Source organism: Homarus americanus, unplaced genomic scaffold (genome assembly GCF_018991925.1).
Source record: "Homarus americanus isolate GMGI-L3 unplaced genomic scaffold, GMGI_Hamer_2.0 scaffold28, whole genome shotgun sequence".
NCBI classification, from domain to species: Eukaryota; Metazoa; Arthropoda; class Malacostraca; order Decapoda; family Nephropidae; genus Homarus; species Homarus americanus.
Genome location: NW_024742238.1, coordinates 6,415,918 through 6,435,896, shown reverse-complemented (window position 1 = coordinate 6,435,896; position 19,979 = coordinate 6,415,918). Strand labels below are relative to the sequence as shown.

General features: G+C 40.2%; 1 protein-coding gene across 1 annotated transcript; it reads left to right on the top strand.

The window, feature by feature from the left end:
* The first annotated feature begins 2,425 nt into the window (after positions 1-2,425).
* On the top strand, positions 2,426-11,477 carry LOC121876641 (prolyl 4-hydroxylase subunit alpha-2-like). Its single transcript, XM_042381933.1, has 10 exons — positions 2,426-3,581; positions 4,957-5,111; positions 5,562-5,762; positions 5,954-6,138; positions 6,684-6,911; positions 7,674-7,912; positions 8,554-8,659; positions 8,929-9,061; positions 9,605-9,751; positions 10,807-11,477. Exons 1-10 carry the CDS (start codon positions 3,382-3,384, stop codon positions 10,896-10,898), a joined length of 1,686 nt encoding a protein of 561 aa, XP_042237867.1. The 5' UTR covers positions 2,426-3,381; the 3' UTR covers positions 10,899-11,477.
* Positions 11,478-19,979: the final 8,502 nt, after the last annotated feature.

Here is a 19,979-nt window from a genome sequence, read left to right as displayed (position 1 = left end):
GTACTGTATGTAATTGATTATGAAAAACTTGTGCAGTTTTACCCCAATTTTTTTTAACTTATTTATTCTTAAATGCAAGGTGGTTTGTATGAGAGGAAATATCCCCCTCCCTCACTTAGTATGCGAGTTACATTCCAAAACAAGGTCATATACAGTGATTTGTGAAGAGTTTAAAATGAACTGTAAAAAGCTTGTCAAAGGATATGGATTTGAACCTTTGGTGGATGGGGATAAATAGAAGATTAACCAACTCCCTCTGTAGCAACTGTACTCCTGAGCACTGAGGAGAGGGTCTAAGAAGCATACTAGTCTTTGAAGCTAACCAGTTATGAAGCTAAAATGAATTTTGACATGTCTCAGATGGGCTGGCAGCACCAACTGTCACTCCAACCTCATCCTCAACCAGAGCAATACCTGCTTTTCAGTTTTAAAGAAGCTCAAAACCTAACGGGTGTGTAGTTCTCGGTGTCATACTGTACAGAATAAGGTAAGGAAGGGTTTTTACTCTTAGTTTTCATTTTGTAAGTGTTATGTGCTCTTAACAGCTAAATTAGTCGCAGTTAGAAACACATCATAGCCTTCTACGGTATTTTGTTATATGCTAACTACAGGTTTTGAGGATCCATTAGTGGCTTTTAAGAGAGATTATTGTGTGGTCTGGATTGGTTGTATAGAATGTGTCCTCCATAAAGTGTTACAAGGGCTTAACTTACCTACCATATGATCAAGAAGATTAAATGTTATGATTTTAAAATATTTTGGTAAACTTTTTATTTTAGTCAATGTAAAGTTTAGTTTAAAATACTGTTATGTGTTTCCTTTACTAGTAAATGTTGGCAGGGTGCTCCTTTGTACTAAAGCACATACTGTATTTTATACGGCAACTGACTTAACCTACATTTGCTTGTAGGGCAATTTCTAGTGTCTAATTAAATGTGTTATTTAATAACACTTCTTCACTTCTTAGGAGATAAAACTAGAGAAAATGTAATAATAAGCATTATACTGTACAGTATTTTCTTAGAACATGAATTTAGTCAGAAGATAGTACAGTACTGTATACTGCATTGTTAAGAATACTGTGTACACTCGTTACAGAAAGTATCTGTAATGTGGTGTCTGATGAATTTAAAAAATGAACATTGCAACTCCTGTTGCACTGGGAGGGTTGTCAAAATCCTTAGTCCATTGTGTCATTGTCTAGCAATTCTTTTTAAGGATACATAGCCTTTTGTAGTGAGTCTACAGTACTGTACTGTATATGTAAAAGCGTGGCTTAGGGACTATTGCCTTTTGGAACAATATTACACGTCATAGTGTAAATCTTTTGAAAGACCAATGGCAAAATTGTACAGTGCTAAACCATATTCCCAAGCAGCACATGACATTATTACATACGGTATACCCTGTATGAATACAGGGTATTACTGTTACAAATGTAGAGCTCATGGGGAAACATTCCTGTGAATATAATATTAAATCTAGTCATCTATCAAAGGCATATAATATAGACTGTAACAAGATATTCTGAAAATTTGCACATGTATTGCTGAAAATTTAAATCTAGGTTTTAAGATTGGTCAACTACAGTGGAAAAAGCTTGAAGATCAGTGAATATTATTACAATCTGGAACAATAGTAATATATTTATTCAGTGAAATTGTCATGTATATAAACTATGCAGGTACTGTACCGTATACAGTTTAGCATGAATATAGGACCCTTTGTTTAGGATAAAAAAAAATCAAGTGATACTTTACTGACTTAACCATTTTTTCTCACGAAACGACACAAAATTGCCAAAATAAAGGTAAAGTTAGGTTAGGTCAGGTTCCGTTAGGTTTGGTTAGAATCGTTTTTTGCGTGCTATTACCATTAAATTAAGTCACGTGAATATTATTAGTACAGTGTGTATACTCATATACTGTATTTATTTAATATAAAATTGAATGCATACGTACAGTACAGAACATTGCATTATTATGCACACATTTACAGGTGAGTATGGTATGAGCATTATACTGTATACTCTGGGTCGCCCTCAAATACTAAGGGTGATTAAGGTGATGTCTTATACTGTATCATTTCACCAGCTTTCCAAATGATCCATCAAACCATAACATTGTTCAAACTATCACACCCTATGTACTGTTTTATTCACATCAGATTCAGATTTGCCCCCGAGGGGGCTAGTTTATTGGGCACCCCCTTACGTCCTGTGCAAGGTGAAGCGCAGAAGCGTTTACAGCGCCCAACTGGGAAGTATGAAAAGTTCATACTTGCCTTTATGACTCGTACATTAAGGGCGTAAAAGCCTGAAGGGTCATAGGTTCTGTCAAGTTACATAAAGTGAGAGAATGATGAGTGTGTGGGGGGAAAGTTCCCGGTACATTTTATCTGTTTATGGCAAAGAGTGGCAGGTCCCTAATAATGTCAAATGCCAGGCCTGTGACTAGGAGGAGGGATATTTTTATTCACATCGTCTCTAAATCACAGCTGATTCCCAGTTCCGCCATATGGACCAAGTTCCGTTACTGGTAGTCACGGTGGTGGGTGTGTTACTACACGGTAAGGATCTGCTGGCTCTCAAGAAAGGTGAAGGGCTGGCTGTATCGTTCATTCTTGGAGACAGGAGATTAAATGCAGTTTTGAATACCTTTAACAGTTAACAATTTATTATGGTCTGTACCTAGGCTTGGCTATTTTATCTATAGCCTTTCTCAGGGAGTGATAATTTTAAAGGAAACATTCAAATAGAAACCAGTGTGTTTAATTGACAATGAAAGTCATTTTTTTTCAATTATGCCATCAACTGAATATTAGAGTAAACTTAATACTGCTTCATCTCCGAGGTGTTTAACCCCGGCGCCTCAGTGGTCACCTAGCGGCAACATGTTCCGGTTGAGGCTCACTCGCCGTCCCTCAGTTGGGACTGTGTCTTTGAATGGGCAGGTGTGTTTGAAACCTCTTCTATCAACCTATGGTAACCAGGCTAGCAGTGTGCGGATACCATTGATAGTGATATGTGTGTATTTCTTGTATTCAAGTTTGTTGAAAATGACATTTAGTAGAGTGGATAAATTTAATATACCGCCAATTCAAAAGACGACTAACGGTCATCAAGAAAATTGCGCGATTAATTTGTAATGATAATGAAGCATTCACGTGAATTTGGATCGTAGAATTAAGATTATACTATTATGAGTGTCGTTTCAAGAAGTGGGGCATAAAATCATAGAAAATTATGTGGTATGAACCGTGAAAAGGTGCATCTAGAGACGCATCGTGAAGGATTAGTCGCTATCTTACCACATCATCGTCTGGCGGACATTAAAGTCACAGGTGATTTCGACGGAGTAAAGCAGCAGTGTTGTCTCAGTGATGTCATTCAACTTGTCGCCATGGACATTGACTCTGTCTCTCTTACTGATGGCTTCCCTCATGGGGATGGTGACCGGTGGCCATGCCCTCCACGCCTCCTGGGCGCAGCTCGAGCAACTCTGGCAGGCAGAAGTCAAAGCTGTGGAACAAATACGGAAAGTTGTTCTAACACTGAGTGAACTAAATGGAGTCTTACATAGGTAAGTAAACTATTTCACCGTATGTTTTCCGCATTCCTTTGGTAAAAGACGATTCGTAACGGTAATACCACTTTCTTCTGTCTTGAACTATCTTAGCTAATTGATATTTTTTTAACGAAGGGTTTACTGATGATAAACCTAGATTACCTTGCGGCCACCACAAGTATAGTGTCAAAACTGATTAAAAAGCAGACCAGAAGAACCAACCGACTATAAACAACACTGCCGTCGGGTCATTGGGTTAGGTTAACTTGTGGTTTGCTTAACTTTAAAAATGGTTTTCCCTTGCTTCCACAGCTGATTTACATTATAAGCATTAAAAGTAACATATCCTTGGTAATCCCGTCAATAAAATGAAGTTACAACAAAAAAATTTTTGTAACTTGAAAGATTCGTTAACGTGGTTCAGTTTTATTTTGCTGGTTCTTATGCTGTTTACGGTTATTTTGCTACCCCGCAGGATCTGAAGGTATATGTAAAACAAATATGAGTAAGGATATCGTCAACAATTTAAATGAGCGACTGGGCTAAACAATATTTACCCCAACCTGATCAAACTTTTCTTTATTCGCGGTATCTCGTCTGGTTCCAACTGCTCGTAAACTATACTGTACTTGCTTTTGGTGCTTGGCTAGGTAGAAGTCCCGTTTTCGACGGTACTGCTCTTTATTATGTACTACGCACATGTCATTCATGATGTCTGCCGCTCGGTATGTTCATGTAAACAAAATGCAGTTGTGACGTTGTACCAGAGGGAGTTAAAGCTGCAAAACGATCCTCACTGGCGTCCTCTTAGTCGTGTGAACAATCCTCACCCTTGCAATCATAAATGAGAGGACGCCGATGCATATCGAATTTGAGGTGTTGAAATACGTGGATTTGATTTGCAAAAATATTTACGCTAGTGTGAATTATTCCTTGTAATTTCCTTATCACGAATACTTAGATGTCTAAGGGAAATTTCTGTCGTTTACAGAATCAAAACACTGGTTCAGTGGTAGACATACAACGGGCGTGAAACAAAACTCATTAATTATAAACTATTAACTGGTTGTGACAACTCAAAACACCACTGATTAATTGTGTGAGGAACAACGGGTTTAAACTAACTAGCTGATGACCAAACCTGTGGTGGTTGAAAGCATATACGGTAATTTATTTTTTTACCGCTGTTACACTTCAGGGTGTCTTAGCATCCAGTATACCTTATCCGAACTGGCCATCAGTCCTATGAGACCTATTTTCTATATGTTTTAGACTTTAAGGCCTATTGTGAGGGCAACGTTTGTTTGTCTTTCAGTTCCATGTGTAAACAGGGAGAATTACCTGTTTATGGCATGAATATATTAATTTAACTCCAATTTCCACACCACAGGTACGTGCAATCATGGGAGGCCATAGCTGACACTGAGCCACTAGGTGGTTCGGGTGATCCTGCGGCTGCCTACTCACTCATCCGTCATGTTGCGGGCGGTTGGCCGCAGGTGGACGAGGCAATTAATGCAGGCCAAGCTGTCTTCAGCGATATTAGTGAGTATCAAACCGTTATTCTTCACATAAGCACCAAGTGAAAGAAAAAATATAATAAAATATTTACATCTCCCCAGTTGATTTATAAAACTTATTAAGTACTCGGGAACGTGCAAAAATAAATTTATTCTGCTGTCATAAAGTGCACTTCTCATTGGTTGTCTACAGAGCTGCTATTCGGTGCCTCGTTGCTATTAGGTCAGCCTGTTTCCTGTAAGGAAACTATGGTTAAGTCTACTACTGTATATACGGTTACCTGATTTTAAGCAGTGATGAATCGAGTGGAGGTGCACGTCCTTCAAACTTTTTTGTCGAAAAGTGATGACACTTGCAGTGGAATGACACTCCTGTGGTCACTACAAAGGGATTGATTACAATCGAAAGGACCAACGCAAGTAAGGTACACAAAACAAAGGACTTTGAGTAACTTGGTCGCCTTCATTCCCTCAGAGGAGCTGGCGTCGCGGGCAGACAGGGAGCTGCTGCCCAACGCGGACGATGTCGCGGCTGCGTCGGAGGCCGTGGCCAGGCTGGCCCACATGTACCACCTCAACTTAACTGCTCTGACACACGGCGGCCACCTCCTCCAGGCCCAGTTGATGGGGGACAACACCTTAAACACAGCATCACTCCACCATCATTCTTTGTCAGGTACTTTAGTTCATTTTGTTCCATGGTTAATTGACGAAGATTCCTTCCATGTGTTGGTCTGCCTTGTTCATCATTCTGTTAACACAAATATTAAGTGTTTAAACACAGTATTCGCTAAGCATTAACCTGGAAATTGTCTAAAGTAGTTTGTGAAATTTAACTGGAAAATAATGAGTCAAATATACTCACAGTCAGTGACTTGGCGTCCATCGGGCTGGTGGCGGTGAACAAAGGTTACTTTAGTGTGGGCGTGGAGTTCCTACGGGCAGCCAGGTCGCGGGCAGCCACCCCTGCCCACAAGAACCATGAGCCTTGGCTCAGGGAGGACTTCTCAGCTCAGAGACTGGACAGCTTGCTCAGTACTGCTGTCAAAGTGGTGAGTGATGGTTTCTGTCAGGGTCAAGTGCGTAGTGTTTAAAATAAGGTGAGAATTTATATATGGTATATCAGTAACACTAAAAAGTTTGAATAACTAGTAAAGCTGTTTGTCTGACCAATTTAAGACGGTGTAGTCTTATATTGTAGTCATTTTGTATGTAAACTAAAGCTTCGATTTATTTTTATGAATATCAGTCTTTGTAGTTACTTTATTCTCGAGATTTAATTAACCAGATTTGTTACCTAGAAGAAACACTACCCTCTGTTTACTTGTGTCAGCTTAACCCTCTTCTTAGTTATACTTGTCCAAACTGATTCATATATTTTTCTTTCTACCAGCAACCGTCCATAACTACTCACTTTTAACCAGCAACCGTCCATAACTACTCACTTTTAACCACCAACTCTATACCCATTAATTACCACCACCACCACCACTCTCAATAACACCTCTATATGACCACTCGCCAACAACTACCTTCTTCCATAATTCATCCACCACTACAGGTACTACCACCATCCGTCTGTCATTATCTCCCACAGCATGACCACGTCCTGGAGATAAGAGGCCGCCGTTCTCTCACTCATGCCACAGCCCCTACACCGTACAGAGATGAGCGGGGAAGGGTTGGCCACTTGGATGAGGACGATGACGTGGTTGTGGGTGTGCAGTACCTAAAGCTGCATGGGAACAAGACATGGATGTTGCAGGAGCGGCCACTGGTGGAGCAACGGCAGGTGGAGAGACTGTGTCGAGGGGAAGACCTCAGGGTGAGGCACGAGACTTTAATAGTATTTGTTACATTTGTATGTTTTGGACTGCATCTTGTGTTCTGATAAACATAAACAACCTGTTTTCACGTTTGCAGTTTTCACATTTAACGAATGGGTTTTCCTCTCATGAAATATAGAACTAAAGAAAATAGTTGCTTCTGAGCTATATATCAGCTTAGTCCCACTTGAATTATATAACCACAATATTAAACGTGTGGGTATTTTATTGTTTGTATTGAACTAGAAATGAGTATGTTATTTAAAGTTATTTTCTTTAACATATACTGTAAGTTTAATAGAACAGTTTTTATCCAAGTAAAGTTAGCCTCTGTACAGGTACCTGGGAAAAAAAAGTGGAAAAACTGTGGGGTTCGGCCCCTGATGCAGGGTCAAACCAATCTAAACATTCGTGAACATTCTCGGGGCTGTTCACATGAACATTTCAGATTTCAACATTCTTGTCTTAGAAACCGTAGCCGTGCATGGAAAAGAAACATGGAAATGCAGTAAATGTGTTTAATGAGGGGCTCCCACCTTTGGGGGTGGGGGCCGACCACTGGAACCAACCCTCCAAAATCATACTTTCGTGATACCTTTGGGGTGTGGGTGTAGGCGTACGTCCATGCCAAATTTCAGTTCTGTATATTCATAACTTATGCAATGCATGGCGAACATCCACACAAATAGACTTTCGCTTTATAATTATACAGTACAGTATATAGATGGACTGAAATTCAGCATTTTCATATGTGGTGGTAGACCAGCTTGGAGAGGTCAGAGCTTCACTGTGGCTACGCCAGCGGTGGCAGCCCCTGGCTGCTCCTGGCGCCCTTCAAGGTAGAACAGATATCCCTTGATCCATACATCATCCTTATCCACGAGATCATCAGCCCACGGGAAAGAGCACATGTCAAGGAGAGGGCGAGTGGCCACCTTCATGCTCCACACAACGCCATGAGAGGCAACAATACTACCAGGAATGACTGGTCGCTCAAACAGTATGTATTGTTGCTATTGCCTATACTAAGTCCAAACTCTTCTTGCATAATTAATCATATACACCAAATTAAACTACTGTAATTGATTCTCAGACATTAATGATGGCGTCTGATATAACAATTGTTCTTGTTAACTAGGATTTTCCTTTGTCCATCAGAATTTTCTGTGGAAAAGGATATGTGCAAATGGGAAGAGGTTTTCATCTTATACAAAATGGCAGACAAGCCTGCTCCTGACAACGTATCACACACTATTATTAGTCAGGTGGCGGCTTTGTCATAAACCAGTAGTGGATGTGTATTATTGTACTAAACTTCAATGGCTTGTTTTCCACTGGTCGTTTTGATTAGGAATACACTATAATTTAAAGTGTTAATTTTTTTCGTTAATGATAATGGCAGTTTTTTGGGCAAATTGCTGATGTTTGTGTCCAGTACAGAGAATAAATACCAAACTGTATTATTGTTTGATGGATGTAGTATTTCAGTGAAGTTAACAATTTACAAGTAGAGGATTTGTCTTATCCAGGAATCCGATTGACATTTAGCACAGTAATTCAGTAAAGGTGAATATGTTTACCACTGTATATCCTTTATTTAGATTTTTTCCGTCTGAGTGTACAGTTTGTGTCCTTTGACAGCGTGTGGCTGGAGGAAGAGGCCGTGACCTCACTTCAAAGTTTGGGTCTTCGCCTCAGTCACCTGGCGCGAGTCACTGTTGGAGACCACCTCTCCGAACCCTACATGGTATGCTAAGTGGCTAGTACAGTACCACTAAATTTTCTCTGTACAGTATAGTCCTTTCTTCTCATTTGTTAATTTTGGTACCTGTTAGACAATGTGTTAGTTCTTTATGCAAAAGTTGCGTTTCAACTACTTCTTTGTGTTTAATAGTTTCTTGAGGACAACCTGGGTGCCATGCCTTCAACTAATAATGGCTTACCAACTCAAGAGTGGAAAATGGTTGTAAAACGGTGATGATAACGATTTTGATATCTCATTTTGTTAACCCCCAGGTGGCTAACTACGGTCTAGGTGGTAGCTATGATGCACACCGGGACACTCATGGCCCTGTCAGGAGTCCCCCCAACCTGGCCGTCGGGGAGAGGATGGCCACCATGCTCACCTACCTGCAGGTGCCCTCAGCAGGTTAGTAGGCTTTTTTTTATATTATTTTGTTTTTTTCGTAGTGCAGATTTAATAACATAAGTAATAGTTGGATTCATTGCAGCTATGGTCGGATTTACATGATGTAGAGGACTGGCTGAATGTACCATACTCGAGTTAGGGCCTCTGTTCACCCCAAGAATTTTGACAGGGCATACATGACCATCAGTAATGGTTTAGCTTTAAAACATAAACATGTTCTCCTATACAGATTAGTGATTGGGTTGTTAGGAACTCCATTGGGGAACAAAATTATGGGGTTGAATGTGTAAATAAAGTTAATTTTAAGTAAAAGTGACTCGTAGAAGAAATCATTGCGTCCCACTGCTGTTTCTAGGTAATACAGTTAATTAATCAGGCAACAGGTGTTGTACTCTACATTACTTGAGACTAATACCCATTTGATTATATTACTGTATCTCTGCATTGAATTAAAAACTTTTATTTATGTATCTTAAAATAAATTTCGGTATGAAGTTGAACAAAAATATTAAACGGGCGTGACTAAATGTTTTCACCTCCTAGGTGGCAGAACGGTGTTCCCGTGGGTGGGTGTGGGTGTGGACGCGGTAGAGGGAGCAGCAGTGTTGTGGTGGAATCTGCTGGCTTCCCACGAGCACGATTTCCTTACTCGCCATGCTGCCTGCCCCGTTCTTCGTGGTCACAAGTGGAGTGAGTACTGCTGTGTGACCTTGTAATGAGGGGAGTGATTACTGGACTACTGATAAATGTTTGAGTGTGAACGAGGAGAGTAACAAGTGGAGTGGTGGGATGGAGTGCGTGAGGGTGGATGCTGAAGTGAGAGGGAATGGAACATTTTGATCAGTGGAGTGGGTGTAGTACTTGTGGATACAGTACTAGGTTGAGAGAACGGAATAAAGTTAAGTGTAATAATACAGGAATGATCACATGCTGCCCACCCAAAGGACGGGACGGAAAGTGACAATGATATAAAAGGCTGTGTGGATTATTATGGGATAAAAAGTAATAGAAATTTACATAATGTATGCAGTTTTATGAACATTCTAGTTTTGAAGTGAACTGAAGAGCACTATAGTGAGTTCCTTGTTGCATGTTATATTATTGCTAGTTGTTATTTCAGGAAAAAGACGAAGTAATAAATGGAATGTAGTGAAAGATAATAAAATTTTGATGTGAAAATTGGAGTGAGTAAAAGCAATTAGTGTAGTGACATACATTACCTTAGTAACCAAAACTTTAACACCTGTAGTGGAGGTGGTAGTGGAGTCTGACGACCCAATATTTTACCTGCTCATCGTGTTTTTAATGTTAACTGGTATTCAGCAAATTATTATCAACCATACTCAGGTGCTTTATTTTGTGTGTCTGTGTGAGGAAATTTGTCAGTGATCTTTTAATCAACGACAGTCATGTTGTTTATCATTTAATGAAATAGAATAATTTAAACCCTCAGTGATAGTGCAGACAATCGTTAAGTTTCACAAATAATATTTCATAAAGATATGAACTTATATTTTTTATTCCTAAAACTCTTATGAAAAGTATTATTAACTTTTAATTCTAGACCTGATATTTTGTAAAGATGCAAACCAGTATTTTTAAGAACTGTACCGTGAAAAAAAAATGAAGTAAGTCTATTATGTACAGTACAGTATTCCCAACAATAATATTTCATCAACCTATTTATTGATAAACTTAATGAACCTGGAAATCCCTATTTAATCGTTCTTCCTGGCGTATTTCAGTCGTAAACAAGTGGGTGGGTTACGGTGCCCAGTGGCAGACTCAGCCCTGCGTCGCCGACCCCTCCAGGAAGGTTATGGTCCCTTGGTACTAACGGTCAACACGTTCTAAAGTCACCCTTTAATCCCTTATGGTCATGGTTCCTGGTAATAAAGGTAACATCGTGCTAAGGTCATCCCTCTATCCCACATTGGTCTTGATCCTTTATACCAATGTCACCTTTGAATTCCTTCGTGGTTATGGACCCGAGGTGCTGTATTGTACTAAGATTATGGTCACCCGGTATTGTGGTCATCTCATTTACCACGAGAAAGCACCTGGCACTCGTGTTAATGCCACCCTTTTATCCAGTGAGGCTGAAAGCTTTCCTTCTTTTCCTCCTAGGATTATTCCCTTTGAGATAAGGGCTAAACCCCAGGAACACGATGGTTATATTTTATAACTGATCTCGGTCTACGGCATCTTATATCGGTTTCTGACCTCCAATCTCGACCTTTACTTCTTATCCTACCTTCTGACTTCCGACCACGGTTTCTCACCTTTGACCTAGGCTGTAGGCCTCATCATTAACCTGACCTATAATAAAATAAATAGGTTCATTTTAATCTAAAGGGAATAATTCCTCTCATCATTCACACGTGATTTATATACTAATGTGTTTATTTAATAAAAATTTTGCAACAGTGTGTGTGTTGTAACCTTATATAAAATACCTGTACTCCAACGACCCAAAACATTTAACAGCAGTGGTGCGTTATTGCTACCTATGCAAAGTTATGAATGAAATGCATTCTTCAGCACCTGCACCAGTACATTACTACGTCGTATAAAAAGGGTTTTTCAGGTCCTTTATATACAGTGCGAGTATGTGATTTGACTTTAAACAAAATAAAACACTTTCTCGTGGGAGATACTTCAGGTAATCCGATATTCGCATTTGTTTCATCTGAATATAAATGCCCTGAATGGTCATTGGTAAACACCTTTGTTATATATATTTGGTGTGTAGAAATATAGTAAAGCTTTCACTACTACAGTATGTGTAGTATGGTTGATCTCTGTGTACAGGCAGATTATATTGTAAAATTCAGTAGCCCTCTTATATTTTCACGGTAGATATTCCAGTAAATCGAAAATCGCCTGCGAAAAGATATTAATTTTCATATCATTCAGTAGAGATTAGAAACAAAACTCTCTTCATCCATTTTCAGGTAAACTTTACTCGGGGCAAATAACAAAACACCAGTCTTGCTCACATATACTGTCTCAAGATTTGAGACTCAGAAATTAAGTACCGATCACAAATGGTGCATGAACAACAATATGAACAGCATGTCTGAAGCTCCTCATTGCCTCTTCAATCATTGGTAGCTGTCAGGTGGTATGGAGTGCCAGTCGTCACGCGAACTTAAGGTGAGAGTAAACTTCGTTTTTGTAACTTGTGTTTCCAATAAAATTACTCCATGTAACTTACCCTCAAACATGATGTGTAATAGGTAACAATAGCCAGTTTTATGATTCAACTAGCTCATTGCATACAACAAGTAAGAATACTCTTTTATAAATGCTGTGATGTCTAGCGAGGTGCGAATGTGGCCATTAGTTCTTGTGAGGTGATGGTTTACCGTCTGGCTCAGGCAGTTTTATTTTCACTTGGTGTATATATTTCCCTTTCTCTATGTTCTTATACTTTCCTCGCATTCATTTTTCTCCGCCTCGTCTCCTTCCCATTTTCACTATCTCGTTTTTCCCCATCTGTTCATATTTTGCTTCCTCTTTACCCGGTATTCTCATGCTTAACAGAACGTTAACATGTCAGTAAAAGAATAGAAAACACATACTCTATTACTAATTTTGGTTTTGGATCATATCATCAAGAAGGCATGAGTCAACAGTCTCACCACAAACACCACCACCAGTAACTTTACTTCCTCCCTCATAGACACATCGCGGCTATAAAAAAGACGATAAACAAACCGCAAGCCGTCGTAAGGAGGGCCTTGGGGCTAGTGAACTTACGCTAGGTGGCGGGTATTAGCGGCGTCCCAGACTCACTGTAAACAAACCGCCAGAGACTTGGGTCAATGTTTTCTTTTTCTCCTCGAGCTTCCTTGAAGGTTCCATATCTAAACACCGTTCAGCTCTCACACCCACTTTACAAAGTGTTAGGTTAGGGGAGTTAACGAAATAACAAAAAAGTAGTAAGATAATTATACAGATTATAATTTATATATTTTATCATACATACATAGTTTTTTTTTGCTCATTTGTTTCAGCAGAAAAGGCTTTTCGAAGATTCTTGTATTGTAAGTGAAAAATTGGTCAACTACATCTGAAAGCCATCCTGTCAACTTTTTTCATGTTATACTCTACAGTATATGGGAAAAACTATGTTCATTTTACCTCAGAATACTCAAAGCAACACCTTGTAAAGTGCTGCTTGATTAAACCTAACTCTAGATGTTTAGTGAATTTAATTTTAACTTATCATCTCACCACTTAACAACCTACTAGACGTTCGGGAAGTTGGTTTGATTTTGTTACTTTGTTATGATTTTTTTTATTTTTTTAGTACAGAAGGAAACCGGAGTGCCCAGAGGAAACCTGGATAACACCCTTCCTTCGTCTGTCCCGAACCAGGACTTTAGTGGCGAGGGATACATTCGTTATCGTTATAGTATCAAAGATATGCTATCCTAAAACAGGAGAGCATTCAGGGGAAACATGAAAATAGTTTAAGAAGGAGGAAATATGGCGACACGTTACAGATTGTGCAAGTGAAATGTGTCGGTCGATTCCCGTAGAGTTATGGTGGCTACTGTAGTCTGGTGTTGTGTTTACTGTGTCGAGAAAGGTTCCATACCCGAGGGTGCGTATGTGTGCAGGCTGGAAGGAGAGGAGGGAGTAAAAGCAGGCCGAGTACACTTTATCTTTCTCCTTTTTTGTTTTATCTTCATTCTTACCATCCACTCATCCATTTCTGTCCCAGGTCGCTCCTTCTTATCTTTCTCAGCTCCAACTTGTTTTGCCAGTGACTTCTAAAACATCCACTATGACCAGAAAGTTTCCTATGTCGTAGACTTCTTTTCGGGAAATAGTAGTTGATGTTTGGAAGTAATGTTTGTTGGGATGTTTATGTTGGGAAGTAATTTATGCTGGGAAGTAATGTTTGTCGGGAAGTAGATTATATTAACATATACCATATACCAGTAAGTTATTTATGACACTAAGTAGTCTACAGCAAAAAGCAGTGTAAAGAATAAAATAGGTTTACTTCGGGAAGTAGTTTACGTCAGGAGGTTATTTACGTCGGGAGGCAGCGGGCGTCAGGAAGTACCTGTAGTCTAGGCTACGTTGGAAGGTAGTTTAGGAGTTGTGGAGGGCAGGGAGGAGGTGGCTGCCTTCCCAGGCACACAGCAGCTCCTGTAGATCAAGCGAGGTAAAACTAAAGAGAATATCGTCGGGGACCTGGGAAGGCCTTTGTCTTGCCCCGGCGGGAGTCACCCTTCTCCCCTTGTCTACCTGGCCTCCCTCAACTCCCTGACAGTAACACTCCCTTCGTCCCTCAGCCCTCCGCGGGCTGCCTCCCTCTGTCCCTTCTCACTCCCTAGACCTCCTCAGCCCTTCTGTGGACCCCCCCCCCTTCCTCCCACTCTTAGCTCTTTGCCTTCTCTTCCTCTCCTGTCCTTCCTCTCTCTCTCCTTCCCCGCCCGTCACCGAAGACCCGTGTAGGCCTACGGGGCGCCACTGTTCGCATCCGTGCATTCTGGTCTCGGATTCTCTAAGGTTCTAACGTTTAATTTTCATTTTATCTGAAAATGAAAGAACGCATTTAACTGGCTCGCTTCATCCTCAGTACAATGGTGATCTGCAAAGATAGATTCAACATTGCGCTGAGACTGTACTGAATTTTGAAGACGTTCGAATTTGTCAGAATTCGGACCTATCGTTGACAGCTGGTGTTCGCATTCCCTTATATTGATGTTGACAGTGCTCACATCACTATATTGTGGTGTTGAAAGTTGGTCTTCGCATCTGTGCAGTCGAAACCCGACAAACACTTAATATTATGGAAAGGGACGTGGATAGTTATGAAGTGCAAATGTACTGTACACGTCTACTGTTAGCGTGTGTATGAACAACTGACACCAGCATGCTGACGAATACCCAGGTCATCCGGTCATGTATGGCTGAGCTAACGGATGTTTGTATGTAGATGAGCATGTCTGGTGATAGTTGACACCTGCACCTGTGTTGGTAATGCTCGTGTGATTGTGGGTTGGACTATGGGATTGTAGAATAAAGAGAGAACAGTTTCGGTAAATCAGTAGAGTTTCGCTCGGGCATCACTTTCTAGCGCTGCAATATGGGTTATATTTATAAGCTTGGCGTTCACGTTATTGTTAGTTCTTTTAAGTTCTTCCCTTATGTTGCTGTTGATAGAATAGGAATAATTCTGGATACGAGTTATACCAGATGTACTGTATTGACTGCGGGAAATGGCAGTGAATCTTGATGTTAATATTCACTCGAGTTTGTGTCGTTCTTGAAGAACTTCCTCTTTGCTTGAGTTATTGTTGACATCAGTGTTCCAATTCTTCACCAGCCATTGGTATTGTAATACCGTAGTAGAAATTATTTTAACTGCAATAAAATAATGAACTTTTGTTATAATCACGTTGCTTAGTATTGAATTAGTCAGTTGATTTATTCCTTTGCAAAGCCATCACTCGGATAACTTGTAATCACTTGCGGGACGACCTGTGTGAGAGATATCAAAACATTGTGCATCAGCGATCACCGAGACTCATTCCCAGTCGGGGTTGATGAGACATGCTTTTAACCTCAGAGTAACATACATCTGTTTACTCCCATCACACTTCCTGGGAAGAGTGGATTTAATTCATATTTTGTGTTATCATCTTACAGACAAACGGGATCTATTCCAATGTTAATTCCATGACTGCTGTAAAATACGTCTCCAGGTTCACCCAAAAGATTCTCACCTTAAACTCTCTTTATCTCTATCTCTCACCTCCTTCTTTCACCAGGTTAAGAATTCCAATCAGGTATCTAAACGAACCTTATCTGTTATGTACATTTTTCAAATCATATTATGAAAAATGGTTCTCGTCCTACGTTATTGGTCTTATAAAACTTGGTAAGATTTGTGCGTGCGTGGGTCGTCTCTTCCAGGCATGGAGTTATGGCTGGTGTTAGCCAGACGGGCCTTCACATCTTCAGTGTTTGTGCAGCCTCTATTATTACCTCTTTACTAACAATTTGAATATGTAATGAGGAGGAAGAGAATATTCTTCCTCAAATCCTCAATAAATGTGTACATTATAAACGGAATATATAAGCGTGTGTCGGAGCGGTGCACCCAAACCACCTTTCTCCAGCTGGGCTGTTTCATGGGGCTATGAAGGAACTGATAAATAATTAATCTAATGGCCCAATATTCGAATCCCCATACAGGAGTCGGTATTTGACTGATATCCGGTTTAAGCTAACATTTATACAGTACTTACGTTCCCACATGAAAAAACTGACGTGATTTACTAATATCCAGGAACAATAAGAGGTAGATATGCCTTTCCTGTCATCCACTGTGTAAATAAATGACTCGGAGGGTCCACGTGGTGACGCCGATGGCGGAGTATTCGTAAATTCTCTCGGTGACAAATAACTCGGAATTACCCGTATCAATACTTGCTTATTTAACCTCTTCTCCCTTGGTCAGCTCATTAGCCAATCGGGCGAGTCGGTCATTTATTTCTCCGGGACGCACTATTGTCAAGTACTACACCAAGCTAACCTAACCCAACCCAACCCGATAGTAAATAAGGGAGTGAGTTAGTGATCAGCTGACGTAGTAAAAATATTAATATACAGTATGAGGATAAATATTAACTGATACCGTATAGAATTAACTGTGAAATTTCTTAGATATTAATGTCACTTCATTTAATATTCCACCTGAGGGTCATTAAAATTCACTGAGGTCTCTCTAGATTTTTTCCACTGTGAGGAAGAAGGTAGAAGCACCACGAGCGTATTGTTATTTAAATGTAAGTTAACAGTGTGTGTAACGGAGCTTTTGTGTGAATTAAAGGCTTGTGTTATTATTATTATATTATTATTATTATTATTATTATTGGTGGTATTATTATTATTATTATTATTATTATTAAAGAATTCTTGTCCTGTGCCTCTCTCGACCACCTAAATTCATAAGACTTTAAACTTGAGGGATATATACGAGGGAACAACAACAACAGCGGGAAAAAGCAACAAGTGTAAGATGTTGTAGTAGGAGTGAGTGTTGCTGATGTGTGGGCAATAGGGAGAGGAGGTGCAGGAGTAAACTTAGGAAGAAGGAGGGAAGAGGAGGTGTAAGAGTAAAGGGAAAAAGATGAGATGAAATAGGAGTAAAGGGAAGAGGAGGTGTAAGAGTAAAGGGAAAAAGATGAGATGAAATAGGAGTAAAGGGAAGAGGGACGAGGGGTAGGAATAAAGGGATGGAAAAGAAGAGGAGGAGAAATAAAGGTAGGAAGCAAATGAGGGGGTGAAGGGGTTAAGAGGAGATGGAGGAGCAGGAGTAAAAGGAAGAAAAGGGAGGAGTAAAGGGAAAAGGAACAGGAGTAGAAGGAAAGGGAGGAAGAAGAGGAGTAGGAGTAAAAGTATGGCGAAGAATAAGGGGAGGAGGAGGTGGGGTGATGGAGCAAGTTATCTGAGGATCATGTGTGAGTAAGATGAAGTGACGGGAGGGGGGGGGGGCAGACCTGATCCCCGCCTTTACCTTTATCTTATAACACACCGCCCTGACCCTGTGTGTGTGTCTTAGTCTGCTACACCCTATTACACCACGGTATACCATATTACAGTACGGTATACCCTATTACAGTACGGTACAGCTTAATACAGTACGGTACACCCTATTACAGTACACCCCGAGTCTGCTACACCCTACACACTCATAGTACACTCTGACACGACACACCCCAGTTACCTCCATCAGCTAGTAGTCGGAAGAGGAAGAAATTTAAATGGGTAGAAAAGTTTTAATTCTAATTGGAGAAAAAATTTGAGGTTTTAACAGAAAAGTACAGTACAGGTATTACGTTCAAGAAGGTTCCATTACAGTTACCTTTAATATCATATGTAAAATTACAATTAATTATATTTCAGGCTTGGATTACATTTCGGGTTCGGATTAGATTTTAGACTGGGATTATATTATAGACTGAGATTACATTTTAGGCTGGGATTACATTTTAGGTTGGGATATACATTTTAGACGGATTACATTTCGAGTCTAAAGAGCATCTCAAGGCAGTTATAATCACATTTATACCCCAAGAACGTTTAGGTGACTTATAAAAGGACACCCTCAACCAGGACGCACAACAAAGAATATGTTAAAAACTCGATTCCGCACAATTATGGTCTTGTTTCCTCTCTCTTCCATCGTCTCCTTTCCTCCCTCGATTCTCTCTTTCCCTTCCCTTCCTCTTTTATTCCCCTCCTTTCTCTCTTTCCCCTCCTTCCTCCTGCCTCCCCTTCCCTTCCACCTTTCATCCCTCTCTTTCTCCCCCTTCCTATCCTTCCCTCCCTTCCTCTTCCCTACTTCCCTCCCTCCCCTTACGTGGTTTTAGTATTAGGGTAAGGGGTAGGCCAGTCACTCACTCCGGCCCTGAGCTCTGCATACCAACAGGGAGAGAGAGAGAGACCAATATGCCCTGAGTGTGGTTTTGTATTTATTTAATTAAAGAAGATATGTGTAATTCTTATACCGCAGCAGGAGGGAAGGTTTGAGCCACTGTTGTATACTGTACCTGGTTTTAAGGTGTGTGTGTGTGTTTGGAGGAATTGTGATGTTGGGAGGTTGTTTGTGCGTGTGTATGTGGGGAGGGAATGTGGGTTTGAGTGTGAGTGTATGTGTGTGTGTATGTGGGGGATAAAAGGATTTGAGAGTGTGTGTATGTATGTATGGAGGAGGAGAAAGGTTTGAGTATCTACTGTAAATGCAAACTTTTAGTGAATCAACTATACTTATTATTATTGTTTTTTACTTGACACTCAAACGTTAAGGCCAGATATAACTAACCAGGGAAATTATAAATTATATAATAGATCTTTACTAAACACAAAGGATTATTGAACCCTTAAAATGTGTTAAGCTTAAGCACGTGTTGGTGTTTATAGCTGAGTCTAGTCTGGTCTTATATTACAGAAACATTGAGAGAAACTCGCTTTGTTAGTTGGAATTAATTAACAAGCTAAAAGTAGATTGAATTAGATACTAAAATTAGATACAGGAAGTAAGTTTGCTCTGTCCCCCGTATACCCTCCCTTAAAAGCGGTGCCCCGGTCTTCGTATGGTTGCAAATCTAGGGTTGGTCGTGAGTGTTCCTCTTTAATGTAGGGTTGCAATATCGTCTGGTCTACTGTACTGTATTCCCTTTTCATCATAAAACTCTTTCACTAATTTCAACATCACTTATAATATATATATCAATGATTTATAAACTCTGTTATGGTATTTACAACGATTTACTTAAATTCTTCAGAGGGATGGTAAATGTAAGGAAAACAAGAATGAAATGTGGGGAGGAGGAGGGTAGCACCGGAGGCGTATGTGAACATGGGTCGCCTTCCCCCCACACACACACACACACACACTTGTAATCACGCGCGTCCATCTCTAGCGTTCGTTCCCGACCTCTCTCAACTTGGTCCACGTACTTGAAACAGCCCTGCAGAATTTCTACACAATATTACGCAACACTTCCAAATACTCGACACAAATCTTAAATTAGGTGTAGACAGCTCCAGGGTGAGACAGGTGACATATACACAGCCAACAAGATAGCGACACCTGGACGTGATATTACTAGACAAAAAATTAAGTCTCTGGGGCGCTAGTCTGACGTTCAACAGGAGAGGCATAACGTTGTCGATCTTAAGCCAAGTTGTCACGGCAAGATAAGAGATTAATATTATATAAATAATTCAAGTATAAGTTGGTAAGTCACTCATATCGCCCCTTCCTTTTTGCTCTATCATATCCTGTATTTACCTGATTTCAACGTTAATATAAGGTGACGTTCCTTAAACCACTGGCAACTGATACTACCAAGTGACACCCCAACGCACTCTTCATCACGGCCGC

What these genes read in the sequence shown, in the direction of transcription:
- LOC121876641 (XM_042381933.1), top strand. Translation starts at nt 3,382, where the DNA reads ATGTCATTCAACTTGTCGCCATGGACATTGACTCTGTCTCTCTTACTG. An exon ending in AGCTGTCTTCAGCGATATTA is followed by an intron (nt 5,112 to 5,561) that starts GTGAGTATCAAA and finishes TCATTCCCTCAG; the next exon opens with AGGAGCTGGCGTCGCGGGCA. An exon ending in AATGACTGGTCGCTCAAACA is followed by an intron (nt 7,913 to 8,553) that starts GTATGTATTGTT and finishes GTCCTTTGACAG; the next exon opens with CGTGTGGCTGGAGGAAGAGG.